Source organism: Triticum dicoccoides, chromosome 2B (genome assembly GCF_002162155.2).
Source record: "Triticum dicoccoides isolate Atlit2015 ecotype Zavitan chromosome 2B, WEW_v2.0, whole genome shotgun sequence".
Lineage (NCBI taxonomy): Eukaryota > Viridiplantae > Streptophyta > Magnoliopsida > Poales > Poaceae > Triticum > Triticum dicoccoides.
Window position 1 is genome coordinate 762,840,553 of NC_041383.1, and position 20,734 is coordinate 762,861,286.

Genomic DNA, 20,734 nt, shown 5'->3' on the forward strand with positions numbered 1-20,734 from the left:
CTTTTGTTGCCCGGCTCCCAAAGGAGCCGGAAACCCTAGCCGCGCCGCCGCCTTCAACCCTAGCTGCGACGGCGCCCTGCCGCCGGCGCAACCGCTCCTCCCCTCGCCCTCGCCCTCCTTGCCCCTACAACCTACGCCCTAGGCCTGGTAGAACCCTAGCTGTTTCTACCAATTTGGTATCTAGAGACACCAGGCCGATCATGTCCCAGCCTCCATCACCGCCGCCGCTACCATCCGCCACCGCCCAGCTCTCGCTGCCGCCCGCGCCGTCTACGATGACGACCGCATCCGGCACCACCACCGACACCACCGCGCCAGCAGCCGTCGACACCACCACCACCACGCCATCGGCCGTCACCACCACCATTACGGCGCCAGCAGCGGTTCCCCCCACGATCGAATCGCCGCCGCTGCTCTCGCCCGAGGAAGTGTCCGGCACCCTTCGGGAGTTGGTCCAGGCGGTCCGGGGTATTTCCCTATACCTCACCGGGACCCAGCCCCCGCCACCGAGCGCCGTCACCGCCTCCTACGGGCCGCCGCCGCTGCAGTGCCCAGCCTCGGCCTTCCACGCGCCCTACGGCGGGGCGCCTCAGCCGCCGCTGCTGCTGCCCTACCAGGCGGCGGTGCAGCCGTGGCCCGCTTGGCCGGCCTCCACCGTGCTGGGGAGCCCGCCCCAGCAGCTCCTCCCAGCGCCACCGCCGGCTACGACGACGCGGGCACCGGAGCAGACGGCCCCCCAGGAGCCGCCGCCATCAACAGCAACACCGCCTGCACCTAGGGCTACGGGTCGGCCCCTGCACCAGGTGCAGTTTCCACCGTCGCCATCGCCGATCCCCGCTTGGGCGACCGACCCGTCTTCGGGCACAGCCTACTCCACGCCGCCGGAACACCAGAGGCCTTCCCTGCGGTTTGATCACCCCTTCAGCTCGGCGAACTACGCCCCGGCGCTGCCCGACCCAGCATACGCACCGCCGGCGCATGCGGCCGCCCCAGGGCACGGCGGCCCAACACCCCCTCGCTTCCCCAAACTGGACTTCGCAACCTACGAGGGCATGGAGGACCCCCTCAACTGGCTCAACCAGTGCGAGCAGTTATTTCGAGGGCAGCGGACGCTCGCTTCGGATCGCACCTGGCTTGCGTCCTATCATCTTCGAGGTGCAGCTCAGACCTGGTATTACGCCCTCGAGCAGGACGAGGGCGGCATGCCACCTTGGGAGCGTTTCCGGGAGCTCTGTCTCCTCCGCTTTGGACCTCCTATCCGCGGGAGCAGACTGGCGGCCCTCGGCCGTTTGCCGTTCACATCGACGGTGCAGGACTACGCTGACCGCTTCCAGGCCCTGGCATGCCACGCGCCGGGCGTCTCCGCGACCCGCTGAGCTCTTTGTGGGCGGGTTGCCGGATCATATCCGCGTGGACGTCGAGCTCCGGGACCCCCACGACCTCCAGACGGCCATGTACTACGCCCGGGCCTTTGAGCAGCGGGCCCAGGCACTGCAGCAGCCACTCGGACGGAGCGGCCGTCAGCCCAGTCGGGCCGCTCTGACTTCTTCAGCATCGGGTCGGCCCTCCCCTACGACGGCCCCACCCCCGGCGACCACCCGGCCTTTTCGCCGTCTGTCGCCGGCCGAGCAGCAGGAGCGTCGCCGTCAGGGTCTTTGCTTCAACTGCGACGAGCCCTACACGCCGATCCATGTCTGCCCCCGCCTCTTCTATTTAGAGATGGTGGACTACACCGAGGAGGACGCCTCGGCCGACGCACTACCACCGCCTGCGGCTACGGAGGATGCGGCTGTGGATTCCGCGGCAACGGCGTGTGTCGTCTCCCTTCACGCCCTGGCAGGCATCCGGGGCGAGCGGACCATGCTGCTGCCCGTAACGATCCATGGCGAGCGACTGGTGGCCCTGCTGGATACGGGCTCCACACACAACTTCCTGCCCGAGTCGACCATGCGTCGGTTAGCACTCCCAACAACAGGCGGGGAGCGCTTGAGGATTACAGTGGCAAACGGCGATCACCTCCGGTGCCATGGGCTAGCCCGAGACGTTCCCATCTCCATCGGCGACGAAAAATTTTCCATTACCTGTGCAGGGATCGATCTGGGCTGTTTCGACTTCATTCTCGGGGTGGACTTTCTCCGGACACTAGGGCCCATACTGTGGGATTTTGACGCGCTCACGATGACATTCTGGCGGCAGGGCCGCTGCATCCGGTGGGAAGGCCTTGGGGGCGCCGCGCCGGCCGTGCCGCACCTACAGTTGGCCGCCGCGTCCTCAGAGGCCGAGCACCCCCTACTGGATCCTCTTCTGCAGCAGCACAACGACATCTTCGACGAGCCGCGAGGTCTTCCGCCTGCCCGGGTGTACGACCATCGTATTCACCTCGTACCGGGCTCCACTCCGGTAGCGGTGCGGCCCTATCGCTACCCACAGTTGCAGAAGGATGAGCTGGAGCGCCAGTGTGCCCTGATGCTCGCCGCAGGCATCATCCGCATCTCCACGTCACCCTTCTCGGCGCCGGTGCTTCTCGTCCGTAAGTCCGACGGCACATGGCGCTTCTGCATCGACTACCGCGCCCTCAACGCGCTCACGCTCAAGGACAAGTTCCCTATACCGGTGGTCGACGAGCTCTTGGATGAGCTCCATGGGGCACGCTTCTTCACCAAGCTCGATCTCCGGTCGGGCTATCATCAGGTGCGCATGCATCCGGACGACATCGCCAAGACGGCGTTTCGCACCCACCATGGCCACTTCGAGTTCTTGGTGATGCCTTTCGTTCTCGCCAACGCCCCGGCAACATTCCAGGCCCTAATGAATGACGTCCTTCGGCCCTACTTACGACGGTTTGTGCTTGTTTTCTTTGATGACATTCTTATCTACAGCGCTACCTGGGCCGAACATCTCCAGCACGTCGCCATCATCTTCAACGAGCTTCGAGCGCACAACCTCCACCTTAAGTGTTCGAAGTGCTCGTTTGGGACACCTACCGTCGCCTACCTCGGCCATGTCATCTCAGCGGACGGGGTGGCTATGGACGCCGATAAGGTGGCGGCCGTCTCCGCCTGGCCGACGCCGCACTCGCCGCAGGCTCTCCGCGGGTTCCTCGGACTCGCCGGCTACTACCGGAAATTTATCCGGGAGTTCTGACTCATCGCAGCGCCCCTCACGCGGTTGCTTCGCCGCGACGCCTTCGCTTGGGACGACGAGGCAACAACGGCGTTCAAGGCCCTCAAGGGGGCCCTCACGACAGGCCCCGTCCTCCAGATGCCCGACTTCGACCACCCGTTCATGGTGGACTGTGACGCCTCGGGCGCCGGGTTCGGTGCCGTACTTCATCAGGGCGATGGGCCCCTCGCTTTCTTCAGCCGACCCTTCGCTCCGCGCCATCTTAAATTGGCTGCTTACGAGCGGGAGCTCATTGGCCTCGTCCAGGCCGTGCGTCATTGGCGGCCATACTTGTGGGGACGGACCTTCCACATTCGTACGGACCACTACAGTCTGAAGTTCTTGCTAGATCAACGCCTGTCAACCGTGCCGCAGTACCAGTGGATCAGCAAGCTCTTCGGCTTCGACTTCTCCGTCGAGTATCGGCCGGGCCGTCTTAACACTATGGCCGACGCGCTGTCCCGTCGCGATTCCAACCTCGCGCCGGCCGCCGACTCGACCGCCGGGACGGTCCTGTGCATCCGCTCCGGGCCGTCATTCAGTCTCTTCGCCGACATTCGACGCGCTACTGAGGCGGCAGATGATGCCGCCCTATTACAGCAGCAGCTAGCGGCTGGCACCTTGGAGGAGCCTTGGCGCTTTTCTGATGGACTGTTCCTCCATGGGCGCCGGATCTTTGTTCCGGCGCATGATGATCTCCGTCACCAGGTGTTACAGCTCGCCCACTCGGCCGGCCATGAGGGTGTGCAGAAAACCCTCCATCGTCTTCGCGCCGACTTCTACATCCCTGGCGATCGTGCCCTGGTCCGTGACTGGGTTCGGTCTTGTCAGACTTGCCAGCGCAATAAGACGGAGACCCTGAGACCGGCGGGGCTTCTTCAGCCCTTGGAAGTGCCATCTCAGGTTTGGGCGGATATTTCCATGGACTTCATCGAGGGCCTTCCCAAGGTTGGGGGCAAGTCAGTCATCCTCACGGTGGTCGATCGCTTCTCTAAGTATGCCCACTTCATCGCGCTCGGCCATCCGTACACGGCGGCGTCCGTGGCTCGGGCCTCCTTCGACGGCATTGTCCGTCTCCATGGGTTCCCGACTTCGATTGTCAGTGATCGGGACCCAGTCTTCACAGGCCATGTCTCGCGCGACCTTTTTCGGATGGCGGGTGTTCAGCTCCGCCTCAGTACGGCGTTCCATCCTCAGACAGACGGTCAGTCCGAGGTGGTTAACAGGGTCATTGCTATGTATTTACGTTGTGTGACAGGTGATCGCCTCGCGCATGGGTGGACTGGCTCTCTTGGGCGGAGTACTGCTACAACACTTCTTATCACTCCGCCCTGCGCGCGACGCCATTTGAGGTGGTCTATGGTCGCCCACCCCCGCCTATACTTCCGGTCGACCCAGAGACAGCCCGAACGGTGGCTGCAGGTGACCTTATCCGCACCCGTGATGAGATGCTAGCGGAGGTCCGTCAGCGCCTACTTCAGGCCCAGCAGACGGCCAAGCACTACTACGACGATCATCATCGCGAGGCGGAGTTCGCCGTGGGCGACTGGGTGTGGCTGCGTCTTCTCCACCGCTCTACGCAGTCACTAGACCCGCGCGCGAAGCGCAAGCTTGGCCCTCGATACGCCGGGCCCTTCCCTGTCGTGGAGCGCATCGGGAAGGTGGCCTATCGTCTTCAGCTTCCAGCCCGCGCCCGCATCCACGACGTGTTCCATGTGGGGCTGCTCAAGCCTTTCCATGGCGATCCACCTGATGCTCCTCCAGCGCTTCCTCCAACCGCCGAGGGTCGCATTCTTCCTAAGCCAGCAAAGGTGTTGCAGGCCCAGCTCCGTCGTGGCGTCTGGTTCATTCTAATTCAGTGGGCGGGCCTTCCGGAGGAGGAGGCTACGTGGGAACAGCGTGAAGATTTCCTCCAACACTATCCAGACTTTCAGCTCGAGGACGAGCTGTTTGTGCAGGCGGGGAGAGATGTTATGACCGGCACGGTCTATACTAGGAAGAGGCCCATAGGGCATTAGTATTAGGGACTTGGTCCACAAGTTATCTTAGGAAATTATCTTAGGAAAGTTATCTTAGGCTAAAGTTATAAATACTCATGTAAGACATCGATTTGAGGCAAGCAATAAAGACTATTATTATCTTTTGTTGCCCGGCTCCTAGAGGAGCCAGAAACCCTAGCCGCGCCGCCGCCTTCAACCCTAGCTGCGACGGCGCCCTGCCGCCGGCGCAACCGCTCCTCCCCTCGCCCTCGCCCTCCTTGCCCCTACAACCTACGCCCTAGGCCTGGTAGAACCCTAGCTGTTTCTACCAGGAACAAATGCAAGACTAGTTTAGTTGGATTTTAGCCAAATATTTCTTAAATTTTAGCCAAATCTTTTTCTCAACGTATTTGTCTCGACGAATCTGAAGATTTACACCAGGAGCACTTTCGCTGAACCCCGGTAATCCTCGCAAGCAGACTGATCGGACGCCCAGAAATCGTTGACATTCCACGTGTCCTCCATCCGACCATCAGCCCCCTCCCACCCAATCCCCAAATCCACACACCCTTTCCCTTCCCACGAATCCAAACCCCAAACCCCCACGCGCACCGGCGTCCGCCGGAGAACCTCCCCGCCGGCCGCCGCCATGCCGCCGCCTCTCCAGGCCCACCGCATACTCCTCTCCCACCGCCGCGCATCCCCTATCCCTCGCCGCCGCTTCACCGCGGTCTCTTCCCTCTCCTCCGCCCCCGCCAAGACCGTGGCCCCGGGCCCGCCCGCCTCCTCCATCCTCTCCATCCGCGAGTCGCTCCTGTCCGGCGAGAGGACCGCCGCAGACATCACCTCCGAGTACCTCTCCCGCCTCCGCCGCACCGAGCCGAGCCTGCGCAGCTTCATCCACGTGGCCGACGCCGCCGCCGAGCGGGAGGCCGAGGAGCTCGACCGGAGGATTGCCTCGGGTGGGAAGGATGCGGTGGGGCCGCTCGCCGGGGTGCTCGTGGGCGTCAAGGACAACCTCTGCACCGCCAGCATGCCCTCCACCGGCGGGTCGCGGATACTGGACGGGTTCCAGCCCGCGTACGACGCCACGGCCGTGCGGCGGCTGCGCGAGGCGGGCGCCATTGTGGTGGGGAAGACTAACCTCGATGAGTTCGGCATGGGGAGCACCACCGAGGGCTCTGGGTTTCAGGTACGGAGGCTCACCGATCAGATCCTGCAAAAAGTGCCAAGAATGGCAGTAGATGCGTATTTATGCTGGTCCGTAGAGGTCAATAAAATCAAATTTGGTTAGTTTGTATATTGAATTGCAAATACATGCTGCAGTGTTTAGATCGTTGAGGTCAATCAAATCAAACTTGGGACTCGGCGTCTCAGTTCATCTACTATTGAATTGCAAATACATGTTGCAAGTGTTTATTGATGTGAATGGAACTTCTTGCTGCTTCCAAATTTCTTAAACATACCTCTAGTTTCCTCTGTTGCATAATAATTACGGCCCTATGGGATGACATAACATTAACGGATAACACTGATCGTATGCAGGTGACAACAAACCCTTGGGACGATTCGCGCGTGCCTGGGGGGTCCTCGGGTGGTTCTGCTTCTGCGGTTTCTGCTAGACAATGTGTGGTGTCCTTAGGGAGTGATACAGGTGGAAGTGTGAGGCAACCGGCATCGTTTTGTGGTGTGGTAGGGTTAAAGCCAACTTATGGCCGGGTATCTCGTTTTGGCCTCATGGCTTATGCTTCATCACTGGATGTTGTGGGATGCTTTGGATCATCAGTTTTTGACACTGCAACCATATTGTCCGTCATTGCTGGCCATGACAAAATGGATTCAACCAGTAGCTCTCATGTAAGGAAACTGAAACTTAACCTTAATGTACATCTTACATTTTTTGTTTGTTTCAATCTAGATATGGTTTCATATGATTTAGCTGGCAATTGCTTATACTTTCCTTAGGTTCATCGAGTTCAATAACTATCACTAAGAAAGTAAGAAGCAGCCTTTTAGCATGCAAGCATGTAGTACGAAACATGAACAGAAGTCATATGGCTATTAACTTGCCTGAGCGACCTTATCTTGTGTTGACAACTGTCATTCTTAATGAGGAGGATTCTCTCGTTGTACGTTTCCTTCTCATGAATCATGATTTTTGTGTGTCACTTGTTTGATGCACTTATGATGTTGAACTGTTGCCAACCACTGTGAAATGCTATTGCCCATTTACTTTGTGAGGGCAGAAGGACTACATACTGCTGCCCCTCTCAACCATATAAAATGCTAATGCAATTCACTATGTGTAAGAAAAAAATGCAATGCACGCTTGTAGTGTTTCTTTGCAAAGCGTTAAAATTCTTCATTTATTTTGTTCTGGATCCACATCTTGCAAGCGGATCGGGAACCAGTAGATCTCGAAGCAAGACGGCAATAAGCTTGGTTCCTTACTGCTCAGTCTGATCTCTTGTATCACTTTCTCAGGATGTTCCAGACTATAGATCAGACTTGGCATCTCTAAGTTTACTAGAATCAAAACCATTAAATAATGTGAGAATTGGGATTATCCAAGAAACTCTTGGAGAGGGTGTGGATGCTGGAGTCGTATCATCAATCAGGTCTGCTGCTTCGCATCTGGAACAGCTGGGATCAGTAGTGGAAGAGGTTTGTTGCTTCCCTTTTGCTGGAAAAAGAATAAACATAAATAAAGATGGATATTTTTTCTTGTTCTATGAGGGATTTCTGAAAGATAATAATGCTTTTCAGGTTTCGATGCCTTCATTTTCTCTTGGCTTACCAGCATATTACATACTGGCCTCTTCTGAAGCCTCATCTAATTTGTCACGCTATGATGGCATCAGGTGGTACTTGAATCTCATCCTTCTCCAGTTATTTTTTCCTTTCTATCAATATTTATGTTCTTGGAAAGTCATTTTCAGGTATGGGCAGCAGGTTTCAGCTGATGACTTGAATGAGATGTATGGAGATTCCCGGGCTAATGGTCTCGGTCATGAGGTACAGTGCCTCCACCGGGCCACCCAAGAGCCTCCTCCCCACTTCTCAGTATCTGTCCTTATTGTGAATAAATGAATATTAGTACTATGGAAACGGTTTTCTGCCAAATAGGAAGCATAGGAAGCTATCACACGTGTTAGTCCTGCATGAGTTTAGAAAGCTGATTCGGTCCATCATCAAGCATAGCTTTTAATTTAGTACCGGCGAGTATATACATGCATAAATAAACTTCTGTTGCGTGCCATGGCCATGCTAAGCTGTGTAACCCAACCAAATCTGCACATGTCATTGTCGGTGATACCATGCTAGTAGGAATGCTAATTGTATTGATATTGTGTGTAACACGCCAGCTGAACCTATAATACCTAAGCAAGGAAAAAGGATAATAGTTCTGTATGCAACGCGGGGTATTACTTATATATTTTGTGTTTTCAGTGGACTACAGTAATGGTTTGCGGTAAATCACATGAAGTATAATTTTGATTGCTCTTTTCAGGTCAAAATGAGAATTTTGATGGGCACCTATGCATTATCTGCTGGATACTATGATGCATACTACAAGCGAGCGCAACAGGTAACCATAGGAAGGGAGCCCCCAGTGCGAATTTGCATTTTGATTATTATTACCTCTTAACTTAACTGACAAAATTTACACTGTAGTAGGTGAGGACGCTGGTTAAGAAAAGCTTCGAAGAAGCTTTGGGAAAATACGATATTCTTATTTCACCTGCTGCTCCATCAGCAGCCTACAAGATAGGTAGGGTATTATCTGCTCACTCGTAATCCTGTCCTCCCTAAAAAAGAAGTATGGTCCCTTCTCTGCTTTCCTCTCACATTGATAACTTGACCCCATTTGGCAGGTGAAAAGACAAATGATCCATTAGCTATGTACGCTGGAGACATCATGACGGTAATAAATTGTTGAACGCGCTTTTTTAACGCATAACTGCAGACTTATCTCTGTGTTTCCCTTAGCTCCAATGTAATAACTAATAAGTAGTAATGTTGCCTGCCTCATCATGCACCTTTTAGTTTCTTGCAAAGATAGTTTGGCATATTCTTAAAATTACCAGCCGAAGTAGAATTCTTTTCAGAGTCATTTAGCGATGTTAAAAGCTACCATGGTAGCGAGATCTTGAAGAGCGCAGTGCAAATCTGATATGACTGATGCAGGTGAATGTGAACATGGCTGGGCTTCCTGCATTGGTTGTGCCTTGTGGATTCGTCGAAGGTGGGTCCGCGGGTCTCCCAGTCGGGCTTCAGATGATCGGATCTCCCTTCAGTGAGGTAAGATACCGACCTGAATGAAATAGCATCATTCCAGGACTAGTGCAGTTCCCCTTCCGGAGTGATACCATTGATGGCCTTTTTTCTCTTCATGATTTACAGGGGAGTTTGCTAAGAGTAGGCCACATCTTCGAACAAACGCTGCAGGATCTCAGTTTTGTTCCACCACTGCTGGCGGATGGCTAGCCAGCCGCATCGGCCCCTTCCTTTCTGTCTTTGGTTTAGAGCGGTTTTCTGCAAGCAGTTCATAGGGCTACGTGGGTTTAGAGGGCCCTCTTTTCATTCATTCCTAAAGTTTTGAGATATATGTTTCATTTCATGGTTGTATGCCGAGGAAGCTGGTTGTACACATGTTTCCCCCGTGGGAGTCAGCAGTTGGGGACCGAGTCTGGGACGCCATGTGCACATGTGTAACTCCTGCAATGCACATTCAATATGGGCCGACATCGATGACATATTTTTTGTAATCCCGGTTCACATCAGCGATATTTTGCAAATCCTTTTGACTCGACTGATAACAGTGCAGGCTGTTCACGGCTACTTTCATGTGCATCACACGTCCTGTAACGATCACTGATTAGAGTGGAGTGGTGTGGGAAACATAGGCATAAGAAAAACGCAGGATTAGAGTGGTATGTACACAGTACATGAATCTTGTAGGAATTGACAACCAAAGGAATTCGCACCAAACCGTGTTTTATACACTGCAGGGCATAAAGAAAAGAGGTTTGAGCGGGTGAAAATTTTCCTCCGAAGTACTAGAGTGCAAATCAAAGGACCTGCATCGGAAAAAAGTTCCTAAAGATTCAAACCCTCCAAAAAAAATCACATACAATTCCTTTGAATCAAAGAAGCCCTTAAGAAACAGTCTAACCAAGCGAGTCCGTGCTTACAAAAGTTCACGTCCAATAATATCTTTTGTCGTAGGTTCAACATGGATAATAGCAAATCCTTTTGACTGATTGATGATAGTGCGAGCTGTCCATGGGTTTATGTGAATCACGTTCTTGTGACCATCAGTGATCCATCGGCCCGGCTAGTCTTTTAAGAGATTTCACTATGAACTACTCCCTCCGTCCCAAAATATAACAACGTTTTTAACACTAGCATAATGTTAAAAATGTTCTTATATTCTGGGACAGAGGTACATACAGAGCAAAATGAGTGAATCTACGTTCTAAAATATGTCTATACATCCGTATACAGTTTATATTGTAATCTCTAAAAAGACTTATATTTAGAAACGGAGGGAGTACTTTATTTCAAGGTTCACAACAACCTAAATCTTATTTTACACTTCACATAAGTTCAGAATTTAATATTTATCTTGGTGCCATGTTATCACACATCATCTATTTCCTCCAGGAAAAGTTGAGAAAAGAATAGAGTAGATGCCCCAGAATACACGGCCAAAAAGAAGGATACAAGTCTGCAGCAGAGCAGGTTCACAGCGAAGCATGCCGAAATCCAGATACACAATGTCTGAATAAATATGCAACTAAAACGAGCGTGCAGGGAAATGAAATACAGTAATACGGTACAAAAGAATTTTTACTACTGCACATAGCCACTAGTTTCACCAGCAATGTTTGGTTCCCAAAAGTACACAGAGAGAGATTATTTTGGGTCTTGGATGGCCATAATTCAGGCTGCACACAGCCTGAAACAAAAACCTCCGCCACTCTATAAACAGATGTCATTCTGGGGCTCCAGCACCAGAACTTATTGTTTCCACCACTGCAAGGAGAAGAAATATGCCGTTAAAGAAACAGAAACAAAGTCGAGCACCACGAGAATAAGCGTGTAGCGTGTTAAAGAATCGCAAACGGAGCAGAATAATTCCATCCGGCCGTCCCTTGCTTCTCGGCAAGGTAAAGCGAGGATTCCTTTCTTTCGAGGGAGACACAGACAGCGGCTCTCCTCTCGTCCAAAGTATCGCCTAGTCAGCTAGTAGCAAGTAAGGCTAAGGAGAGGAACCAAGATTGCTCTAAGTTGATCAGGAGAAACATCTCAGAAACAGTATTTATGGTACTGCCAACAGGCAAGAAGGCTGCACTTATGCCTAAACTGGGAGTTCCAGCTACTGGTTGCATGGCTTCAATTTTATTTGTTGCTATGGAAAATAGGCGACAATAAATCCAGACAGTTAAAATAAGATCTCTGATAATGATGACTGCCATACAGTTGCTTTCCAAAGATACTCGGCTACTTATAACCAGACACTTATGGTTCTGTCAACCTAACAGAGGGAGTTAACCATTGAGAGCTGAATATATCTCGCATTGGAAGTCAAGGAGCATCAGCCTGCAGTGTTGCCCAAATGCGCACGACCGCACCGAACATGCATCCTGATTATCACTTCCAGCAATCAATCATGATTGATGCAAAGAAAAATTATTGGCATGATGCTACTGCTGCATCTTCCCCAGCCCTCCCCTGCTCCCTGAGATACCACAACCTCCCCCTAACTCCAGATGTGGTCGCCATCAAGCTATGTGTATCTTGGAGCTAATCATGGGTGCAGATTAAGCTAACTTTCATGAGAAGTGTAACATCTTTCGTGATTATTAGTACATCGTTTGATTAATTTCTCAAGCCATCTGGTCTTGACAAAGAGAGAAAGAGAATACATCTGAGGGTCTTTGACTTTCTCATCCTGCAAACGCCTTCTGAATGAGTTTACAGTCTATCCAATATGAATCTGTGTGTGTATATAAGAGAGTTGTGGTTCTCTCTTTTCTACCATGTTTGTGATGTGCTAATATGTTCATAAGGTGTTGTCGCACTTGTTGGGTTAACAGCATGCCACATCTGTTTTCTTCTTCTGAGGAGCACATCCTATTTGACTAATCTATACGTATATTTAGCCTTACCTGAACTACACGTGTGGTTATCCTGAATCTACATGTATCTAGCAGCAGTGGGTAATCATCTAACAGATTAGGCTAATTTTTAAGATACGTAGCATCCTTTGACAAGAACTAAACTTGCCTGTTCTATATCTGTTAAGTTTTTTGCACATCACTCGCTTGTTTGTGTTTAGCCGGTCTTCTCTTTTCTACCATGTTTTGATGAGCACATGGAGCTAGTTTGTTATCCGACTTTGCTAATTTGTTTATGATGTGATACCCATCATTGATTTGATAGTATGCCCTATCATCAAATTCTTTCTATGGCTACTGTCACAAAATAAGATTATGACTAGTGATAACCTGAGAAGGGGCATCCCTAAGCCTTTGAAACATAGCCATTGCAAAGAGATTAAGTCTGTGAAACATCTATTATTTGATTGCATACTAGCACAGCAGCTATCAGCTGATGTTCAAACTCTCTTTGGTTTGAGATTCCTGATTTCGAGTCTTCGGCTTCTAAATGGCTTTGCAATAAGACATTTGATCATTCAAATGTGATCTCTGCTTCAACCATGTGGAGATTGTGGCTTTTTAGGAATGAGATTGTGTCTAACCATAGCACATGGTTGAACAAGAAGCAGGTTGGCACCTAGTGCTGAAGAATCTGCAAAACTGGAGTATTATTTTCAGGAGCCAAGAATGTACGACGCTAGATGTCTATTCAAAACACCTGGTGAGCATGCTCAGGACTCCTTTGCCGCTGGATACGGGCTAAAGGAATGCAAGAACCTTGGATTGTGTGGTTTCCTGGGGGGAAACCTCACTTGCCTCGGATCATGGTGGTGGGTATGCAACACTGGATTTTCTTCATCTACACCCTTCCAAGAGCGGTGCAGATCACGTGATCCAAGACTAAGCGCGAGGAGGTGGCCGCTGAAAGCTAACAGCCGGGCGATCTTTTGTTTGGGGCAGCTAGCTTTTTAGTTTCCATCAACTTGTTTCCTTTTCATGATATGAAAATGCATTTCCTTTAAGTGTGTAGTTCGTGAACCTTGAACCTTTGCATCTTTGAACATGGTTTCATTTCGTAAGGAATGGAACCGGGGATATATCCCCTGATGATCTAAAAAAAATATCATGCCCTATTCTGATGTTCCGAGGAATGCATTGTAGGTGACTAACTTGCCAGTGAGCCTAACACAATCATCTAAAGACCACTTTCTTTGGATGGTAGCAATTAGAAGTTAGAGCACAGAAACAAGACAAGAGCAAAGTATAATGCTCATGGAATCTTATTGGCCAGTGATTACTAAGACAACTTCAGAACCTTATTGAGTTAACAATTTTTTGAATAAGCTACCGGAATGCAAGGCTAGCAATATCTCTAGGTGAATAATGCGAAGATTGAGGATAATATAATGAAGAACACGCTTCTGATTCCATATGTTGTTTATGTTTGTAGTCTATGGCCCATCTGTTTTTCTCTACTGAAGAGTTGATGAGTCCTATTTTGCCTAATTTACATGTATCTAGGAGACCAGCCTTCCCCTAGCTCCAGGTGAAGTTATCCTCAATATATATATGTATCCAGGCTAATTTATATGAGAAGCATAATGTTCTGTAGCTGGTCCTACTGTGTATTGATGAGCACATGGAACTAGTTTGTTGCTGATTTGCGCTTCACTATTTTTTTATGATGTACTCTCCTGTTTACTTGTTAAAATACCATGCCATATACTGATTTCCTGAGGAACGCATCATAGGTGACTACAAAAGAAGACAAGAGAAAAGTTTAATGCCCATGAAATCTTATTGGCCAGTAGTGGTTTAACATTAGAATTTAGAGCCATATCAAGTAAACAATTGTTTGATAAGCTATCCTAAAACAAGGCTAGCAACTTTCCAAATTAATGTGAAGATTGGAGATAATATAATGAAGTATGCACTTGTAATACTATATGTTGTTTAGGTTTGACGGACAGCCATCTAAGAAAAATATTGTTCCCAAACCGTAATCCTTGTTCAATACTACAACTATAACTGAACTAAAGAAGCAGATTCGTGAAAGAAAGCATCACAGCTAACACATCTATCTAAGAAAGGTTTCTTCTAATCCTAGATCCAAAACATGTGCACAAGGCAAGAACGCTACTCATCGATTGTAGGTGACTACTATCCTCAAAAAAAAAAAAAGATTGTAGGTGACTACTCTGCCAGTGACCTGATGCAACCATCCAAAGACCACTTTCCTTGGATAGTTAGCACTTAGAAGTTAGAGCACAGAAACGAGACAAGAGCAAAGTATAGAGCTCATGAAATCTTATTGGCTAGTGGTTTAACATTAGAAGTTTAGGATCTTATATGGCGTAAGCAATTGTTGGATAAACTACTGTGATGCAAGGCTAGCAAACTTTCTAGGTGACAATGTGCAGATTGAGGACAACATAATGAATCATGCACTTGGTGATTTTATATGTTGTTTATGTTTGACAGACAACCATCCAGCTAAGAACCATTGTTTCCAAACCACAATCCTTGTTTGATACTACAATCATCAAATGAACTAAATCAGCAGCATCTGTGAAAGAAAGCATCACAATTGCTAATAAGCTCACAGAATCTTATTGGTAGGCTCGAACAGTAGAATTTTACAACCTTATTGAGTTAACAATTGTTTGAATAAGCTACCGTAATGCTTGGCTAGCAAACTTTCTAGGTGAATAATGTGCAGATTGAGGATAATTTAATGAATCATGCACTTGTGATTATATATGTTGTTTATGTTTGACAGACAACTATCCACCTAAGACTATTGTTCCCAAAAACCGCAATCCTTGTTTGATACTACAATCAAATGAACTAAATCAGCAGCATCTGTGAAAGAAAGCATCACAGCTAACACATCTATGTATCTATGTCCAAAAGGTTTCTTTCTAATCCTAGATCTAAAACGTGTGCACAAGGTAGGTAGGCTACTCACCGATTGAACAATTGGATAGCAGGGGTGGGGATCAGAAGATGATGTCTTCGTCCTTGTCTCCGCCGCCGACGAGTATGTTGGTGGCGCCCCCGATGGAGACGCCCCTCTTGAGGGCGAGATCCTCGGCGAGCTGCTCCTCGGCGAAGAGCTTGGCCGCGGCCATCTGGCGCTCGACCTCCCTCCTCTTGTATCCCTGGATCTTCTTGAGCCGGAAGAAGTCCTCGCGCTCGAGCTCGTCGAGCTCGCCCTTGATGTAGGTGATGGTGTTCTCGAGCCTGGGCTTGACGACGTTCTCGAGGGCGTTGACGCGGCGGTTGGTGGTCTTGATGGCCTCGTCGAGGGTGAGGAAGGAGGTCTGGAGCGAGGCGAGCTCGACGAGCACCTCGATGGCCTTGACGTGGGCGGCGCGGCAGGCAGAGACCTGCTGCCCCCCGCGGGCGAGGCCGGTGAGGCTGGGGGAGGCGCCGGAGGGCCCGCCGGAGGAGGCGCCGGCGGGGTTGACGAAGTGGGTGAACTTGGGCAGCTTGACCCCGGCGACGTTCTCCTGGTGGGAGCGGACGCGGAGCGAGGCGGAGCGGACGGACTGGAGCACGACGTGGCGCACGCCGTCGCCGGCCACGTACTTGGCCTCGGCGAGCGAGAAGGAGGAGGCGCGCATGGCCTCGCCCATGGACTCCTTGGTGGCGACGATCTTCTTGAGGATGGCGCGGAACTGCACCGTGAGCGCGTCCGACTTCTTCTTGAGCAGCGCGTGGCCCCGCGTCGCGCCGATCAGCCGCGCCTTCACCACCCCCAGCATCGTCACCGTCGGCACCACGTTCAGGCGCTGGCTCTGCCCTGACATGGCGCCGATTCGCCGGGTGGTCGCCGGAGATCTGAGGGGGGAAGACGGGGAGGAGGGGGAAGGGGATCGCGGAGGAGGGGTAGAGATTAGAGTTATTGCGTCGTGGGTCGGATCGGATCGGAAATTAGGTTTTTTTTTGTCTGATTTGTGAGCTGAAAAGAAAAGAAATCTTAAATCGCTCTGGTAAACAAATACTTGTAGTTGATCGAGACACGTCTCCGGTTCGTGTAGCCGCGTGCCTGGTGTTTGTCTTTTTTTTTCATGGTAATACGTCTCTCATTTATATAAAATAAAGATCAAGTTACAAGGCACGTAAGCACCGACCATACAAGACTGAAAAGATAGAAAAATCCTATGCAAAATACCAACGTCTGTCCCTCTCCTTTGACACCACCGAAACGGCCACCAAAGGGTAAAAAGACAGATCACCTCTTCACCCAAGCTCGACGCGGCTCCATCGCTGATCAGCAGCTTTGCGGACCTCCAAAGTAGTTTGCCAGAAGCAAAACCATAGCCGTTGAAAGAATCAGACCGGGGCAATATGTCCCCGGACACGCCATCGAACTTCAGAACTGACACCCCCGCATGACGACGACGTCGGAGGAGGAAACCAGAACTGTCAGCCTTCAATCACAGACCCAGCACAAGATTCTCCATCTTCCAGCTGTCACTTGCGTAGACAACCGCCTGCGCGTACTCCTGAACGACAAAACCTTCCTGCTCCACCATGACGTCAGAGACAACGCCATAGCAACGGGGACATAGCAGAAGAAGAGACACACCTGATGGAGTGGTCGCCGCTGCCTCGCCAACATCATCCATGAACCCTAACGCTGCCGATCTGAAGGATCGGCAGAGACACGATGCCATCAACTCCGAGACGCCGCCGTGAAGGGCACCGCCGGTATGGGAGTGAAGCTGAGGCAGATTTATTCGTTTGTGCGCCGCTCCCACCACCCCAACGACGCACCACGACCTACAAATCCAAAACCTAACTACAGAGCGGAGGAACGGGGTCCCCCCTCCCTCTTGCCGCCGGAGCAGCGGCTGGAGGGAGAGGGGGCCAGCGCACCGGCCGGTGGAGATCGGTGGAAGGAGATCACCTCCCTAGTCGCCTGGCTGTTGGCGGCGGCTAGGGTAGGGAAAGCGTCCTGGTGTTTGTCCTCACAGTTGCAGCTGAGGATTGTCCGTGGTTGCGACAGATAAATTACTCCGTATTTTGTTGTATTTTCTTTTGCGAGGTGTAAATATCTCCGTATTTTTAGAATGCCTGTATTTAATTCATGAAATAATATAAAGTCCTTGACCCGTACGATCACACTCTAACACACGCGCGACGAACCAGAATAACAAAGAGCACCCTAAAACAACCAGTAAAACACGAAGATCTCGAGAGCTCTGGGTCATCATCTATGAAACTCGCGAGAAGACCTCTGCAACCAGACTCAAGCAGGCGTCATCTTCAACAACGACATAATCGCCACCATGCTGCTCCCTCTTTTCTCCGCTCCGGCGCCGAAAGTACAAGGACATGCATGTGCATCCAACACGCATGAACCAGCCTTCGTCATCTGTTGCTTTGAGTACCGCTATATGTGTCCCTTTCGGATGGGATAGAACTAGGATCCGGTTCTGGCGATGTGGCCGGACCAATCGCTCGGGCAAATCAGAACATCCCTCCAACAGCAACACAATGAAAGAGGAAAAACAACAACAACAAATCATACCAGCGGGGCAAAAGAATAATCTCCGTCTTCACACAACCACTACCCATACGAGGACCAAACCGGCCAGTGTCGGTCGACCTCCAGACACCATAGCCCACGACCTCGACGAGATCCAGGGACCCCCACCCCGCTGGCTCCTAGACGAAGGTAAGAGCCCTGCCTGACCGCAAACAGAAGCCGGGGAAACTTATTTAGACACGACGTCACCGGCCTCGACAGTATCTCCCTCAACCCTAACCTTACTGAGAACCCACCCTACGCACATATCCGAGGTTCTCCAACCCACCCGCCACTGGAGCGACCATCAGAGGGAGAGGGAACCAGCGGTGGTGCCTGCGGTACACAAAGGGAAGCCGCAGTTGCCTCCTATTCGTTTGTGTACGATCCGCTCTTTTCGAGAGTTGGCGAGTTGCTAGATGTGATACTCGACAATATTTCAATGTGTTAATATGTAATTATCTGCTTATATGAATGTGATTGTATTAGAATAATAATTTTATATTTAGTAAACACTTATTAAGATCATCAACCAAAGCCGAAACCAAAAGCCCATCTTTTTTGGCTTTTATTAGGCCAAAGTGGAAAAATGCAAAAGCTAAAGCAATCCCAAACAAATAGGTCCCTTTGTTTGGGCTTTTCTTGACTTTCCAACTTTTGTTCATATAAGAAAGCTTTTTGGCTTATACCAACATATAATAATATTGAGTTTGTCTAAGAAAACAATATTGAGTTATAAAGTAGATCCACAAGTCATAAAGAAAATAAGGCAGTGAAAAGTTATTTTTTTAAGAAAACTTTCAATCTATTCATCTCCAATTATGATAGTACAACGAACACCAGAAATAATTAAAATTACATCCAGATTCATAGACTACCTAGCGAAAACTACAAGAATCGAAGCGAGCCGAAGGCCCGCCACCGTCATCGCTCCTTCTTCGTCAGAGCTAGACAAACCTTGTTGTAGTAAACAGTCGAGAAGTTGTCGTGCTAACGCCTCATGGGACCAACACACCACAACAGTAACCCTCGCCGATGAAAAGTAGCGTAGATCGAAAGAATACGACAGGAAGACGCATGAATGTAGATGAACGACAAACAGATCCGAGCAAATTCACCAAACATAGATCCGTCGGATACACACCTTCACACACCCACCGATGGTGTTAGATGCACCAGCGGAACGAGAGCTAGGCGGGAAGAATTTTATTCCATCTTCAGGGAGTTGCCACCGTCTCGCCTCTCTAAGTAGGACATAAACCTTAACAAAACTTAAAGTAAGATCTAAAAACGAATCCCTCCCACCAAGGATTAAGGGCTTGTTTGGATGCCGCCCCTGTATGTCCTGCCAATATTGACAGACCAAAATATTGGCGGAAGATTTGGCCGCCCACAGCTCGCCAAAGATTTGGCGTGAAACTGAATGGGAAGATAAGAGGAAGCTTGGGCGAGCCAAATTATTGGTGTCAATCCAAACACACATACAAAGCTGGGTCAACGCCAATTTTTTGGCTTGGCACCTCTGGGCTATAAACCAAACAGACTCTAAGATCCACCGCACCTCCATGCCCTAAGGTCACCCGAGACAAGGCGGACCGGCGACCGCACTGACGGGAGACGGATAAAACCTAAGCTTGGGAGAGGAGGCGGCGGCTACGTGAGGGGTTAATTAACCAACCCCTGTCTCACAAACGTTGGTAGTGAAAAACTCTTCTTATAAAACCAAAAAAACCAAATAACAGAAATCGCACCGCGAAAGAACCCACAAGTGCGCTACTAACACCACGACCTTGCTATCGAGCATGAGCACAGGAGAGGAGACTTTGAAGCAGAAAATTGCGCGGTTCCGTCTCATACCGGCGGATCTCCGGCCATCCATTGCGTTTTAAAGATTGGTGCAATACTGTACAGTATAAAAAACAAAGCAGTTTGTTCTCAAGAATACATAGCTATACAACATGCAAACAGGATACACAGGTCCCATCAAAGTCAGTTTATTGTCAGATGACATAGCGTCTTGCATGCATGTGCTATCCATTCCCTCTTTCTCTCTCAAACTAATGCATACATTTATTTCACCTTTGCTAACTTAAAACCATTCATATCTCTTAAAGCAAACTTTTGATTTCAAAACTTTTTATATATTTGAAATCATGTCGCAAAGATCTTTAAAACAAGACCGATTTTGGATACATTTTAAATAAGTTAAAATTCATGAAATACATTTCACATATTTCAGCCGCTTAAAACCTTATGAATAAAATGATTTCAATCAGTTTTACAAATATACATTTCAGTTTTGTGTTGTTTTTCACATTCAGAACTTACATTTCACTTTTCACCGGTTTGTTTGAGATAAATCACATCTATTTTAGTTGCACATTTGAAAATGACCGTTTCACAAGTTGACATTTTAGTTCATATAATCGGTTTCACAAGTTGACACTCCTAAAATAAATTGTTGGGCATTTTGAAATAACCGGTTTCACAAGTTGACACTCTTAAAATAAATTGTTGGACATTTCAAAATAATTGGTTGAAAGATAAGGCGGTGCCCCCATGTTTGGTTTTGATAATTGATGACAATCTCTATGGACTAATGGTTGCCTTGAGTTATATTTGAAGGGTTTTGTTTAGAATTCAGATCGAGAGAGAATCGAGAGAGACAACAAATGATTCAAGTGTCACTTATTCCATTGACGATCACAGTATATATACAAGGGAACAGACGCGAGCGAAGAGATGCGTCCGTTCGCAGGGGCGTGAGAGTGGGTCGCGACGGTTGTAGAAACAACCGCACGAGATATTACATAGGGAGGATTATCCCTTTAATTAAGAGAATTAATTAAATCCTAACACTCCCCCTAATCCTTCCTTGTGCTTTTGATCGA

At 49.8% G+C, this 20,734-nt stretch overlaps 2 protein-coding genes across 2 annotated transcripts; one reads left to right on the forward strand and one right to left on the reverse strand.

The window, feature by feature from the left end:
* Positions 1-5,711: 5,711 nt before the first annotated feature.
* On the forward strand, positions 5,712-9,949 carry LOC119366125 (glutamyl-tRNA(Gln) amidotransferase subunit A, chloroplastic/mitochondrial). The gene is made up of 10 exons (XM_037631810.1): positions 5,712-6,333; positions 6,687-6,998; positions 7,626-7,805; positions 7,908-8,002; positions 8,081-8,156; positions 8,653-8,730; positions 8,820-8,913; positions 9,017-9,066; positions 9,330-9,443; positions 9,546-9,949. The coding sequence occupies exons 1-10, from the start codon at positions 5,791-5,793 to the stop codon at positions 9,627-9,629; spliced, it is 1,626 nt and encodes a 541-aa protein (XP_037487707.1). The 5' UTR covers positions 5,712-5,790; the 3' UTR covers positions 9,630-9,949.
* An 865-nt stretch (positions 9,950-10,814) lies between these two features.
* LOC119366126 (V-type proton ATPase subunit D-like) lies at positions 10,815-16,239 on the reverse strand. Its single transcript, XM_037631811.1, has 2 exons — positions 15,276-16,239; positions 10,815-11,180 (listed from the first exon to the last, which is right to left on the reverse strand). Exon 1 carries the CDS (start codon positions 16,117-16,119, stop codon positions 15,307-15,309), a length of 813 nt encoding a protein of 270 aa, XP_037487708.1. The 5' UTR covers positions 16,120-16,239; the 3' UTR covers positions 10,815-11,180; positions 15,276-15,306.
* Positions 16,240-20,734: the final 4,495 nt, after the last annotated feature.

Bases quoted from the DNA above. Each gene is read 5' to 3' on its own strand.
- LOC119366126 (XM_037631811.1), bottom strand. From the start codon at position 16,119: ATGTCAGGGCAGAGCCAGCGCCTGAACGTGGTGCCGACGGTGACGATG.
- LOC119366125 (XM_037631810.1), top strand. From the start codon at position 5,791: ATGCCGCCGCCTCTCCAGGCCCACCGCATACTCCTCTCCCACCGCCGC. The intron at 8,731-8,819 runs GTAACCATAGGA...ACACTGTAGTAG, and splicing joins ACTACAAGCGAGCGCAACAG to GTGAGGACGCTGGTTAAGAA. The intron at 8,914-9,016 runs GTAGGGTATTAT...CCCATTTGGCAG, and splicing joins ATCAGCAGCCTACAAGATAG to GTGAAAAGACAAATGATCCA.